This window comes from Eutrigla gurnardus (assembly GCF_963514095.1).
Source record: "Eutrigla gurnardus genome assembly, chromosome: 7".
NCBI classification, from domain to species: domain Eukaryota; kingdom Metazoa; phylum Chordata; class Actinopteri; order Perciformes; family Triglidae; genus Eutrigla; species Eutrigla gurnardus.
The window spans coordinates 7,730,825-7,745,884 of NC_139921.1; the positions used below are offsets into that span (position 1 = coordinate 7,730,825).

General features: G+C 42.8%; 1 protein-coding gene across 1 annotated transcript; it reads left to right on the plus strand.

Annotated features, from left to right (window-relative positions):
• Positions 1 to 356: 356 nt before the first annotated feature.
• Positions 357 to 11,821, plus strand: LOC311015952 (mitogen-activated protein kinase kinase kinase 7-like). Its single transcript, XM_084013396.1, has 14 exons — positions 357 to 740; positions 2,439 to 2,549; positions 3,281 to 3,346; positions 3,530 to 3,575; positions 4,097 to 4,235; positions 5,270 to 5,394; positions 6,137 to 6,265; positions 6,840 to 6,970; positions 7,312 to 7,396; positions 7,469 to 7,599; positions 7,678 to 7,816; positions 8,015 to 8,076; positions 8,840 to 8,955; positions 10,598 to 11,821. The coding sequence occupies exons 1-14, from the start codon at positions 675 to 677 to the stop codon at positions 10,746 to 10,748; spliced, it is 1,497 nt and encodes a 498-aa protein (XP_083869522.1). The 5' UTR covers positions 357 to 674; the 3' UTR covers positions 10,749 to 11,821.
• Positions 11,822 to 15,060: the final 3,239 nt, after the last annotated feature.

Genomic DNA, 15,060 nt, shown 5'->3' on the forward strand with positions numbered 1-15,060 from the left:
GTGATTCTTTTTATTGAACATTCTTCACATAATACATTACATTGTATATACGATTTCATTGGAATATGTTGAAGAATGTTATTTTTACATATTGATATACTGATAAAACAAGACGATATTGTCAGTATTAAAATGTACGAGGGGCATGCAAAGTTAAATATGCAGTATATTGATTTCCATTACAAATCAATGAGAATGGTTTGGGTTACAGTGTGTTGTACAGTGTGCTCGCTATGGAAACACTGTTTAGCGCCCCTTGTGGCGGATCTGGTGAACTCGGAAACAAAATAAAGCTGCATTCAAGACCACGCCTCAACATGGAGGATGATAAAACCGTCATTACAGTACAAAGAATGTATACAGCAGGGCACAGCCTTAAGAGGCGTTCTGCTCGGTAATCTGAAATCAATGAAACCCCGGTTTAACGTGTCAAAGACGCCTCGTCGCCCTCCTTTTCTCACTCTCTGCGCGGCGGGACGTTCACCAGCGTCCGGCCCACAGATGCTCCATTAGGCAACGTACGGCGCAGCGCGAGCTGCTGCTGCCCACTTCCTGAATTCACAGCAACAGGAGCCAACAAACGTTTTATTTTTGTCCCGAGAACTACGAGACAAGCGTCGGCTATAACTCGAGCATCGTCGGCTTGCGTCGAGGAGTGCCGCCGCTCGGCCGCGATGGTGGAGACTCCAGCGGGCTGTCTGTTTGAAGACATCCAGTACGAAGACATCCAAGTTGAAGCGGTAACGTGAAACTTAACTGACCGACAACAGCTCCGGAGAGGGCATTAACGTCGGGTCTGCATTGCTGGGGGGTGGGAAACCGTTCAGGGTGCCAGGAGTTAAAATCCAACTATTGTTTGTGTCCATGAGCAAACAAAAGGTGAAAGACAGACGCGGGCTGGTCTGTTGCTGTCATTTTACCGTTAACTGTGCTTTAACGTGAAACAGAGTTAAATACCGTAAAACATGACAGCGTCTGCTACCGACTAACCTAAATGCACTTTAACAACCGGAGCAAGGCCTCTGCTTTTAAAGGGCACACTAGTTTGGAGTAAAACTCAACCGTAGCTACTTGTAAAAGTACTGGAGTAGTTAAACAATACAGCTAACCCTACCCTAGAGCAACATACTTCCGTTTTTGGGTGGAGGACTGGGGGTCTTCAGGAGGAGATACAGGTTAAATGTACATAAAGGTGTAGTTCATCTGAAATCAGAGAACCTGATGATGCTTTTGAGATGAAGATCAGCAGTGTCAAGTTGTTCTAGTCATAGGTCAGAAATCATATACAGAAAAAGTATATGAGGACCATCCTCAATGCTCTATTATGTCTCCTAAGTTGTTGCAGACATTTTTTGGGTTCATACCATTTATTTCACAGATGTGGTGCTATATTCAACATTGTTTTACCACTCAAGAATGTATTAAAAATGATTATAATCCCCCCAAAATAACACATGAAGACACCAAGACCCTGAGGAACACCACAGAAGAAGTCAGTGATTTGGTGTCTGAAACGTTTGACATTTGGAGATTTCTGCAAGAATGCATTTTTCAGTGATTGGAAGGAGAGCACCACTGTTCTGAAGACTGTTCACAAACCCGCTTATTGTCAATATATGTAGGAAAACCACCCGTCCTCTGAATGTGCTCGGTCTCTAGTTTGTGTTTGTCAAGTTTCATGAGGCTGTGATTGTCCTGGAGGTCACAACAGGTCATCTTATTCAGTGATGTCGAGTTTCTAAAAATGTTCTCCCTACAATGAAACGGCTACTGTGTGGACCTACATCATCATACATGAATATAGTTGGGCTCATTGGTCTCAGCTTTCCAGTCAGGCCACTTTATGAAATTCAAAGACTGTTAAGTCAGACCAGTATGCAGAAATATACAAATACATCTTAAATACATTTTAGAATAGGAGAAAAATAACTCCTTCATACTGCATGCCATAAACTGCATGAAAATAGGTTCTGTTGGTACCCAAGAGCCTCCACTTTACTGACATGCCCATTTTATGCCAGAGACTTGTGTGTTCCCATAGCAACCATTTTCATTCACATCTCTTGAGGTCAGAGGTCAAAGGACCCCTTTGAAAATCACCATGCCAGTTTTCACTCACCAAAATTGTACCTAACTTATTCTTCAACCCCTTTCCTGACAAGCCAAAGCATGACATCTATTGGTTCCCCAGGTTTCATAGTTTCATGTGATCCTGGAGCTTATAGGCTGAGCCTGCTACAGCCTTTAAAGACAGTATGTTGTCAGGGATCGCCGGTGATCCGTAGGGTCTCAGAGGGTTGAAGGCAGAGAGTATTTAAAACCCTTCTCCAGATATGTGTGTCCCCCTGGATCCCTGTTAACCACCCTGCTTCTCCCCGTCTCTGTGCATTGTACCCTGAGCTGCTGCAGTATTATAATACCGTGTTGTCTTTCTTCAGGCTGTTGGCAGAGGGACATTTGGAGTGGTCTTCAAGGCCATATGGAAAGGAAAAGATGTAGCAATCAAGACCATTGAGAGTGAGAATGAACGGAACGCCTTCCTTGTCGAGGTGACCATGGAACAAACTTTACACGTGTGACATTGTTCAAAGATCCCACGAGGGACAATATGAAAATATCATGCCACGGTTAACGTGCCATGATTCATTTCATGATGTTATCCCAATAACCCTAAAAATATGTTTAAAACTCTTAAAATGGCAGCAGAACAAGGTATAAATAAAATGACAAAAATAGCAATATTGTGTGACTCATTCTGCAGGCTTCTTTAAATATCAGCCTCTACTTTTCTTTCTCTACTGTGATAGTAAGACAGCTCACTGTCATCGGCCGCTCATGTGACGATATTCACCATCAACTTATTGTGTTTTTATCGCAAAATATTATATATGCCTTTATTTATTTATTTATTTATATATATATATATATATATATATATATATATATATACAGCTATCTTGTTCATTATGTTTGAGAAGTGAAATAGAGTCTGATTTAAAAAAAAAAAAAAAAAAAGAAGTAGCATAATATACAAATGTATTTATCATATATTTCTGCATTTTTTACTAACATATTCACAGGATATTTACTAAAAGAAAATGCGTGTTTTATCTGTGATACAATAGAAGTTTTTATTTCTTGATTAAATATAAGGTTATGTGATACCAGTACCATGCCTTTTTATATATGTGTTTAAGCTTATGTCTAGAGTTCTATACCAACACATGAACACACACACACAGATGAATATATTCATGGTAGTGTTTTTGTTTGTGCACAGCTCCGCCAGCTCTCCCGGGTGAACCACCCCAACATCGTTAAGCTGTACGGCTCCTGTGACAACCCGGTGAGTATTCAACACAGCTGGTGTGTCGTCAACACGCCGCTGCCTTCCTCTTGTGATGCATGCGGTTAATATTAAGGATGGTGGACTTCAGAGCTCGTCACCAGATGCAGCTCAGCATAGAGGAAGTCACCGATGAGCCTCTCCTCACTGTCACTGCTCAGATAACTGTCTCTGTGTCCTCAGGTCTGTCTGGTCATGGAGTATGCAGAGTGTGGCTCTCTCTATAACCGTAAGTCATATTATCTCTGGAATATATTCTAGTTATTTCATATAGAGTGGATACATTTAATATTGTTTCAGTCCATCTGAAACTCATTCATGGTTTAATTTTTCTAAGATGTAGTTATATTGTTTCTTTTTTGACATATTGTGTTTGATTCTATATGTAGTATATTATTGAATTGTTTGTATTATGTTAGAACGAAGGTGGCTGTATTTATGACTTTAATCTCAGAGAATTTCGAAAAAAATGTTCTCTCAAATTTACCTTCAATAATCTGAGGCAATATCATTTTTTTTCTTGTAAACTCGTTTCTTAAATGTCAAGAAAACATTCAAGAGAGTACTTTTTCCGACTTATAATCTTAGAAATCTTGAGTTTTTTCTCTGAATATTAGCTCAGCTCTGTAATGTGTATCAGTAACAAAACAAGCACATTAGTTGAAATATTCAGGGGAAAAACCTCACCATGATTCTCATTACACAACCGTTTTAAAATGGATTTGTTAAAATGTTTGTGTTCATTCAAAGTCCTGCACAGTGCAGACCCACAGCCTCACTACACAGCCTCCCACGCCATGAGCTGGTGTCTGCAGTGCGCCGAGGGAGTTGCCTATCTGCACTCTATGAAGCCAAAGGCCTTAATTCACCGGGACCTCAAACCGCCAAAGTAAGTCTCTGTGATCAAACAGCTGGAGGTTACACAGGTCTGAGTTTCTTTTACATGGTGACGATAATCACGAGTCACAAGAAGCTAAAAAAGAAAATGAATAGATTCTGTAATTATGTGTGACTGCATTAAATACTTGATGGTCCCTGGGATGTCTACTTATATATATATACCTACCTCACTGCTGCTCTGACTCAGCACCCTGGAAGATGAATGAGCTTATAGCAGCTCACGGGGCCATCTGCTGAGAAGGCTTTCTGGGTAGTTGTGGCTTACTGAGGAAATATGAACTGCTCATTCAATTTGCCTGCATGTCGATGCCTTAAACAGACGCTGATTGGTGAAGAATAGAAGCCTGTTCACGATGCCTGGCTCGCATGTTTAAGGGGAATGTTTGGAAGTGATTAATAAGAGTTAAGCACACAAGATTTATGGACTCAATAGTAAAACTTACATTATTAAATATATATGGAACTATATACTTAACGACGGCATATTAGCGTCATTGTGGGTAAAAAGCCAATATTCAGAGGAAAAACTTTTTGAGATTTGAGTTGTATAAAACTTTACTATTATAAAAACATACATGTATGATGCCTGCAGTGGATGACCTAATCTCTCGTAAAACATAGTTTTTCCAAAGAGTTTTCCAAAGTGTACTAGCATGAGAACAGGCAGTCCAAACCTGAGACTGAACAATACTGGAAAACATATGGGGGAAGGAGGCAACACACAACACCGATGCTCAGAGACTAGCTGATCTGAGATCAAGTCCAAGTAGTAACCATCACAAAAGGAAGTGGGAAGGTTCTGCTCTCAGGTCAGCTAGTCTCCGAGCATCGGTGTTATGTGTTGCCTCCTTCTCCCGTATGTTTTCCAGTATTTGTAGTGTACCACCAAATACACAGTTTTATAACCAAATACCTGCAAAGGATTTCTATTTGAACTAAAATGTTCATCCACATGTTTTGTTGAATGTAATAGTATATCTAGAGTGTGTGACGTCTTTAACCCCCGTCCACTCGCTCCTCCAGTCTGCTGCTCGTGTCTCGCGGTACCGTGCTGAAGATCTGTGACTTCGGAACGGCGTGTGATATTCAGACCTACATGACCAACAACAAAGGCAGTGCAGCCTGGATGGCACCCGAGGTGTTTGAAGGTGAGCCACTAACTATTTTCACTTCTCATCCCGGAGACTCCACCATCAATGTCTACATGTTTTTATTGTTAGTTATTTCTTTTAGATTTAACCTCACAGCAGATTTCACTAATCAAAACCAGATTATGAGCAGGCGGCTGGTTGTATAGAAGTCTATGAGAAAGTCACCCTCCTTCTCACTTGATTTTTTACCTCGGTAAACATTGTGAACATGAGTTTATAGTCTCAATCTCTATATTTGCTAACAGCTTCACACCAGAAGCCAGATGGAGCTGGATGCAGTCAGGTTGCTGCTCTGTCGCTTGTGTTCATCAGATTCACCGTTGGTCCTCCACAATCCAAATATGGTCAATTCTGTTCACCGGTTGCAAAAATTCCAAGATCCCGGCCAAAATTCAAGATGCCGACGGCCAAAATGTGGAACTCGAGGCTTTAAAACTAAGTTGTCTACAAACCAATGGGTGACATCACGATGACTACATCCACTTCTTATATACGGTCTCTGGTTGCAACAAAGACTGTAGAATTTGATTCAGTCCATAACTTGACAGCATTGGCAGTAGAACTTCACTTCAGCGTTCCTAAGAATTCGTTTTTTTTTTTTTAAACCAACTTACTCAGCTTTCTGACATCCACCCATGTTTTCTTATTCTTAGATAAGAACAGAATCTACAAACAGGAACGAGGACACTGGTTATTGGGCTTTATTAAAGATTCTAACCTTGTTTTGTGTGCTCCTCAGGCAGCAACTACAGTGAGAAGTGTGACGTGTTCAGTTGGGGCATCATCCTGTGGGAGGTCATCACACGCAAGAAGCCCTTTGATGAGATCGGTGGCTCTGCGTTCTGCATAATGTGGGCGGTCCACAGAGGTGAGCCCTGTCCTGCGTCCGCTGCAGCTCTAGTACAAATCGCTTTGCCGATTAGTTTTTTATGATGTTCTGCTGCATCCATTTTGTTCCCCTTTTTTCAAACTGTCCACCCTGAGTCTGATGATATTATAGAAATGCAGTTGCTAAATTGGTGGAATACTTGTTTAATGATCAAGCCGGAGCTCAAACACCTGTGAAGACTCCACATTCAACTGGAATCCAGGTGTTTCAAGGAGGATGCCATGTTGATGTGTGATGTTGAGCTGGATGTGTGAGGAATGCTGGGGGAGCTTTTTGTCAGGTTTGTTAGTCATAAGGAATTTGCAAGTTGGCCCAGGATATCAAGGTTTCCGGTAGTTTGCTTTTAATTTTTGACAACTAGATCATGAAAACAAGAGAGCAGCTGTATTGGGAGTTCAGTAAGAGTGATTTGGAGTCGGCCATAGTGCAGTAAGCTGCTGAAATCCTCAGTGTCCTCTTCCTGCAGTGATGATTGACTCCAGTGTTCCCCCTCAGCATATATGATCATATTTAGCCATCCCTGACCTCTGACTGGCTGTTCACTGTGATGCAGGTACGCGGCCTCCACTGATCAAAGACCTTCCAGAGCCCATAGAGACTCTGATGACCCGCTGCTGGGACAAAGAGCCCAGCCAGAGACCGTCCATGGAGGAGGTCAAGAACACCATGAGCCATCTCATGAAGGTATCGCTCCTGCTAAAACCACAAATAATCATTGTTACATGTCTGTTTGTGTACAGAATAAACATATTACATACATACACATGTAAACATCTTAGTGAACTTCACTCAAAGTGCTTTACACTCGACATTAACACAGACATTCATACACTGATGGCACAGCCTCTGGGAGCAATGTTGGGTTCAGTATCTTCCCCAAGGACATGTCTATGAGATATGCTGGGGATTGAACCTCCAACCACAGCCTTTTGGTACATGTTTCCATCAAATGAGGCTTCAGGAGTCAGGTCAAACTGTAATGAGCTCTTTTGAATAGTGCTGGCTGGTGTGTTTGGACCTTTCAGTACTTCCCAGGCTCAGATGAACCACTCAAGCTGTCCCTGCAGTCTTCAGCCAGCAGAAGTGGATCTTCATCAGCCACAAGCACCGGTAACTTTTCAGCTTTGGAATAATGTGTGGTTGTCTCTGAGAGCGTGTTTACTTGAATCAGTTTGTCTGCAGGCTCGTACGCTGACTACACCATGAACAGCAACAAGAGTGACGACAATGCAGAACACAGGAACTCAGTTGGCAGAGAAGAAACCCTGAAAAGCTTTGAGGCCAAATTTCCTCTTCAGTTCAAGCCCTCGAAGGTAACATGACCGTGGACACTGATAGGACGCCATGATTCTTTCTGTTTGTCCAAACCAACCTGCTTTCTTCCCCCTCAGACGGCCACATTACGCACCGGTCTGTCCAAGGTGTCCAGCGTAGACAGTCAACCAGGACGCTCCCAAAGCCCCACCCACTGCACCAGCCCTGTCACAACAAGCAGCCAATCAGAGCTGAGGATGACGCTCAGTCCCTCAGGTAGGGAGCCTTGTGAGAACAGAAATCGGCTAGCAGGCTAACAAAGTTGTGAATTGGGTTCATCAGGAGTCAAAGCTCTGAGTTATGTTGCACTGCCCACGTTGCACCACTAGGGGGTATTACAGTGCAACCTGTGGTAGGTGCGTGGGCTTCGTGCTCCAGTCTCTTCCAGTGACAGATGTGTGTCTGTGTTTTTAGCTACCAATGGTTTAGACGGCTCCATTCCCATGGCCTACCTTCAGCTGGATCACCAGTTACAGGTACGGATAGTTGTGACATGATATTTTCATATTGTCCCATGTCGAATATGGATGTCAAAGCACACAGAAGTGTGTAAATGACCAGTTAACTCCATATTATACTGTGTGCATGTTTATTGTTTCATAAGAATAGGTAATATGATACAGATAAACATTGTTTCGTCTGCTTTGGTCTTACACTCAACATTTATAGTAGTGGTGTATTTGCAAGAATCAGACGTGTCATGATACAGGTTACCATTCAATATATTGCAATACTAAGCAAGATGACATGGCTGGGTAACGTCATTATGTCGGTTCTACCAGGTATCAAAATAGCTTTAACGGAAACCCAAAAGCCAAATTCTGTGCTTTTCATCAGAGAAAACAAGACATGAATTTACTTGGAAGCAACACCAGAAACATTTTAGAATGGAGAAAAGAGCTGTAGTCGTTTATAGAAATATAGTTGGTCGATGGATTTGTTAAGGTTTTTATTCACACATAGTATCGAAAAACGTTGTGGTGTGTTTTTTTTAACAATTCCCAGCCCTGGCACTATATTGCAATACATTTTTTTCATTAAAGTGTATCAATGTTTTCTTAGACCCCTAATGTGTGGCTTCAGAATGATTATTGTTCACGCTGAATGAGAAATAGGCGAGTTTGACTGATGATTTATTAAGACTTTTAAATTCTATCGTCAGCTTTTCACAGCGTTCCTCCATCCTGTTCGATGTCGGTCTTAATGAAACATTGTGTTAACACTGATCTGTGCTTTCAGCCACTGGCTCCGTGTCCCAACTCCAAGGAGTCCATGGCCGTGTTTGAGCAGCACATCCGGATGGCTCAGGACTACCTGAAAGTCCAGTCAGAGATCGCCGACCTCGTTCTGAGGAAGTATGTCAACTCACACACGTCCTCTGCGTTACGATCTTTACTGGAACTCTTAACAGCCGAGGTCGCCAACGTCTTTCAGGCCGAGGACCCCTTGGCTGAGAGGGACCCCCGATCATATAGTGTATAAAAGTACTTTGTAATGATGCATACATTCAAGTAATAATTGTTGATAGATTACATTTTATTCAATATTGGCATTTCTACATCACAATTTCACAACATAACATTGGACAAATAGGAATATTTATATTTGGTTATTATAGGTTGTATTCATTTTAATGTGTACTTTTGGACATATCATTTTTGATATAAAATATGTTGGGGTCTAAAAAAAAATTTCAGGGACCCCCTGCAGTAACTCTGGGACCCCCGATCTCTGCTTTACAGCTTTAGAGGTTTTGTAATCGTAGATGTGTTACTGACTATAATTAAATCCATCTTCTTATAATGAGCCGTCAAGGCTGCACTCTCATATGTGATCTGTGTCAACAACATACTGTAGATAATATAATAACATATCTGCATGGGAGTGCTGATCACTTAGGAGGGAGTTTCTCAGGAAGAAGTGAGTGAAACACACCACACAGCAACGATCCTCTACGGCTGGGTGCTATGACATATATCAGGGTTTTTAGAAATCCTAACAGTAGGATTATCAATACAGTCATAGCCGTAGTAGTCCAGCCGTGTCTCAGCAGTGCGTCCTGTCTGATAAATATGTAGTCCTAAATCAACCTGTAGACTTTCTGAAAACAGAAATGTGCACTTAACCAAAAGTCACTGTAATCTGGGTGATAGGATTTCAGGTCAGATTTCTACACAGACATTTGACCCACTGTAGCTTTAATGATCAAGAATAAAACAAGTACACGAGACGTTGTCAAGGACGTTTGCTGCTGCTGGCTCCCTTTTCTAATTGTCATTTTGCATTTAAATGAACAGTACCGTTTGGGGGAAATCGGCTTATGAGAGCGAGATGAGTAGAGCTGGAGTCAGGATGTTGTTAGCCTAGCTTAGCATAAAAGTTAGATTTAGGCAAAAACGACAGTAACTCCCCTGAAAACCACACACTGTTGTTTCTATATTTCTGGTGACCTTTTTGTTGCTGATACCAATCGCCGCTCGTCCGTCGCCGATCGCTTTTCACCACATTTTGACGCTGCTGACGGTTTGAATTCAATGTTTAAAGTCGAGCTGAAACTTATTTTCCAGAGTATCTACAGTATTTTCCATATGGTGACATATTTCCCAGGGAAACGGGATAGGAGGCTGGACATAACGTTTGGGGAATTTGATTTGATGGTTGAAAAGATTAGCTCACAACCGTCTGCAGCTCTGTACAGAGACGAAGTTACAGCTTGATTTATGGATGGATATCATGATATTACTGGTTGAAATTGGTTGGTACTAGCTGACTGAGCATGCATCATATTTTGCTATTGAGAAAATGTATGATTTTGTTATGAAAATACGAAGAAATCATTTTTGGGGGGGAATTTCTTCAGCAGATATTGTTCAATAGCTGAGCAATAATATCGGGGATGTGGTCTAAAAGAGTCAGAAAGGTGATGACGTCCGCTGTAAAAGCGCATATTGCATATTTAAAAAGTGGCTGCTGACGGTCACTTCTCCGTCTATTCAGACAGGAGCTAATGTCCGAGCTGGAGCAGGACCAGAGGGAGCAGCAGACTTCATCTCGACTCATCCAGGAGCACAACAAGCTGCTGGAGGACAACAGCAACCTGAGGAGCAAGCTGAGCCTGATCAAGTCTCCGAACCAGCACCACAGCTAGGACTCAGAGTCCACGTCTGTCCTCTTCTCCACTGCCTCTTTCTCCGACGGATGAGAGGAATCCCTCCATGAACTCGACCGTAAAGTATCCTGAGACACGCTTGGCTCCAACGGCGATGCTGAAGGCGCCGTCACTACAGGGAATAAAGTGAAAACACTCCTTTTTTAGCAATTACAAATTTGACCACACATGTACAGTGAAAACATTTCGATTCAGGACCACAAATGAATTTCAGCTTGACTCCACCTTTGTTACCTTGAGGCAACGAAATTCAGTTTGGAGATAATGAGGAAAAAAGCAGCCACGGCATCGTGTCTGGGCCTCCGCACATGTGATTATCATAAAAGTCAGTGTTCCTTTCAGTATTTCACCGTGGTATTGATGTGGTGGGACCAAGAGGTTCACTTGGACTTCAGCTGTCGTGGGGTCGGAAGGTGACTTTGCCTTTTGTTTTTAGCCAGTGAGTTTTATTTCATTATTTTCTTTCTTTCTTTCTTTCTTTCTTTTTTTTTTGAGTTGTGGAACTAAAAATTGTAATTTGTAAATTCTTACTTTTATAATATTCAGTTCGTCACCCGTTGTGTTTTATGAAACGAGGAGAGGCGCTGACAGTGTGGGCCGTATCATTTTAAAGCAATTTTACTGTGAATACAAGACGTACCAAAGGAATTGTGCTTCAGAGACGCGCTGCCTCGGAGCAACCAGAAGCTTTGTTGAAAGGCTGTTTGAAATGGAAATAACTGTAGAATAATGAACCTGGCAGACATCTCTACGTATCGGTTTAATTTCTATTTTCTTTACTTACTTTTTACACACAGTTATATTTCACTGAATTATATTAACATTATTCTGCACTGCACTTATTTGGGTCAAAGAAACGTTAGCTGGGTGATTTCTATGACGGTGGGTTATTTTTGGATGCTTTCTCGTTTTTAATGCATTTCTTCTTGCCTAGTGATTGTTGTACAGTTCATTTTTCATCTCAGTTTATTTTATAAAACATTTCTCACGTGATTTTTAAAATGTACAGACTGCAATTATATGCTTTTAGAAAGTAAAGCTGTTGTAGTATTTTGCCAGTTGTCTTTATTTAGAATGCTGCCTTTTTATTTTCAAGTTTTGTCTTAAGGAAGATTCTCCCACCTGCCAGTCACAGCGGGGGGAGTGAATAACGTCTGCTGTTAGTTTGAAGTGCTGCAGTGGAACAAATGGTGGCACACCAAGGTTAAAAAACACTATATTTGACCCGGTTTAGTAACACTAAAAACGTGACCCCTCAAACTAGTCCAGCTGGTTTAGAATAACTGCATCATCACCAGCTGATCAGACTGGAAAACTGATGACACAGTAGGTTTTTAGCTGCTCAGCTTTCACTGCTTGTTTGAGCAGTTTTTTTTTTTTTATGAATAGAATAAATCTGAAAGATTAATAACGTTAATATTAGAATTGTATTATTCATAACTAGAGTTTTTTTTTTTTTTGCATCTTTTTCCGAGCGCTTCAGAAAGGTGGTGTGTCCTCATCTCTGATTGTCTCAGCCAGTCAAAATGTATTTAAAAAAAAGAGAAATAATTTCAAAAATTCACGTTTTAGTTTCACAAAATATTCTGCTTCCATATCTAAAATGATATGCTCTCCTGCTTGCCACTGCGGACACAAAGAAAGTTAAGTACATGTATTAACTGTCAAAAAGGACATCCGGCTCACGGCCTGGTTTCTACCAGAACGTGCACATGTTTTAATGTTCAAAAATGTTCCTCATACTCTGTTGACTGAGCACCGGTGTCTTTAAGGCCCCCATCCTGAAAAAGCTCAGTCTGCTCTGATTGGTCAGCGTTTCTGGTCTTCTGCAACTGCTCTGTCCGTGTCATTGCAGCCAGGGCACGAAGGAAGACACCTGCAGTCACAGTGAAGAAAATAACATCTCAAATTTTCATATCATTATGTCCAATGTTTTCAAATTCATTTGTTGTTTTGTCTTGGGGCCACAAACATAATCTGGTTTAGGGCCATCTAAATACTAAGGCCGGCCCTGAACACACACATGCATACTGTTAAACAGAGTGGACATATCAAAAGCAACAATCTCATTTTTTTGCACCTAAAGAATTATCTATATCTATTGAAAAAAATGATAGTTCATCCATGAAAGGACAAAAGAATGTTGCGTCTTCGATGAGTCTTTCTGAAACCAACAGGTTGCATTTTTCTGTCGTATCGCTTCAACATTGTGTTCCCAGCTGACAGGACGACTCCTGGCATGTACACAGTGTCTGCTGAGCGCAGCGAGTGTTGCAGTTGTAGGTTGGTGGCGTGGAGACAGTGAGCACATCAGTGGTGACAAGGCAGCAGAGCTCACAGTGTGCCACAGAGAAACAGCTTTGTCTGCAGGACGCCGACTAACCCTCCCACTGCAGCCTGTCCAGTCCCTGTCTGCTGAGCTCACCGTCATTCCTCGCATTCCTGCAGCCGCTCTGCAGAGTCAGTTAAAGGGCCGCCCGTCTAGATGTTACAGTTAAAGGGCCGCCCCGTCTAGATGTTACAGTTAAAGGGCCGCCCGTCTAGATGTTACAGTTAAAGGGCCCGTCCGTCTAGATGTTACAGTTAAAGGGCCGCCTGTCTAGATGTTACAGTTAAAGGGCCGCCCCGTCTAGATGTTACAGTTAAAGGGCTGCCCCGTCTAGATGTTGCAGTTAAAGGGCCGCCCGTCTAGATGTTACAGTTAAAGGGCCGGTCCGTCTAGATGTTACAGTTAAAGGGCCGCCCGTCTAGATATTACAGTTAAAGGGCCGCCCCGTCTGGATGTTACAGTTAAAGGGCCGCCCCCTCTAGATGTTACAGTTAAAGGGCTGCCCCGTCTGGATGTTACAGTTAAAGGGCCCGTCCGTCTAGATGTTACAGTTAAAGGGCCGGTCTGTCTAGATGTTACAGTTAAAGGGCCTCCCCGTCTAGATGTTACAGTTAAAGGGCCGGTCCGTCTAGATGTTACAGTTAAAGGGCCGCCCCGTCTAGATGTTACAGTTAAAGGGCCGCCCCGTCTAGATGTTACAGTTAAAGGGCCGCCCCGTCTAGATGTTACAGTTAAAGGGCCGCCCCGTCTGGATGTTACAGTTAAAGGGCCGCCCCGTCTAGATGTTACAGTTAAAGGGCCGCCCTGTCTGGATGTTACAGTTAAAGGGCCCGTCCATCTAGATGTTACAGTTAAAGGGCCGGTCTGTCTAGATGTTACAGTTAAAGGGCTGCCCCGTCTGGATGTTACAGTTAAAGGGCTGCCCCGTCTGGATGTTACAGTTAAAGGGCCCGTCCGTCTAGATGTTACAGTTAAAGGGCCGGTCTGTCTAGATGTTACAGTTAAAGGGCTGCCCCGTCTAGATGTTACAGTTAAAGGGCTGCCCCGTCTGGATGTTACAGTTAAAGGGCTGCCCCGTCTGGATGTTACAGTTAAAGGGCCCGTCCGTCTAGATGTTACAGTTAAAGGGCCGGTCTGTCTAGATGTTACAGTTAAAGGGCTGCCCCGTCTAGATGTTACAGTTAAAGGGCTGCCCCGTCTGGATGTTACAGTTAAAGGGCCCGTCCGTCTAGATGTTACAGTTAAAGGGCCAGTCTGTCTAGATGTTACAGTTAAAGGGCCGCCCCGTCTAGATGTTACAGTTAAAGGGCCGGTCCGTCTAGATGTTACAGTTAAAGGGCCGGTCTGTCTAGATGTTACAGTTAAAGGGCCGCCCGTCTAGATGTTACAGTTAAAGGGCCCGTCCGTCTAGATGTTACAGTTAAAGGGCCGCCCGTCTAGATGTTACAGTTAAAGGGCCGCCCCGTCTAGATGTTACAGTTAAAGGGCCGCCCCGTCTAGATGTTACAGTTAAAGGGCTGCCCCGTCTAGATGTTGCAGTTAAAGGGCCGCCCGTCTAGATGTTACAGTTAAAGGGCCGCCCCGTCTAGATGTTACAGTTAAAGGGCCGGTCCGTCTAGATGTTACAGTTAAAGGGCCGCCCGTCTAGATATTACAGTTAAAGGGCCGCCCCGTCTGGATGTTACAGTTAAAGGGCCGCCCCGTCTAGATGTTACAGTTAAAGGGCTGCCCCGTCTGGATGTTACAGTTAAAGGGCCCGTCCGTCTAGATGTTACAGTTAAAGGGCCGGTCTGTCTAGATGTTACAGTTAAAGGGCCGGTCTGTCTAGATGTTACAGTTAAAGGGCCGGTCCGTCTAGATGTTACAGTTAAAGGGCCGCCCCGTCTAGATGTTACAGTTAAAGGGCCGCCCCGTCTAGATGTTACAGTTAAAGGGCCGCCCCGTCTAGATGTTACAGTTAAA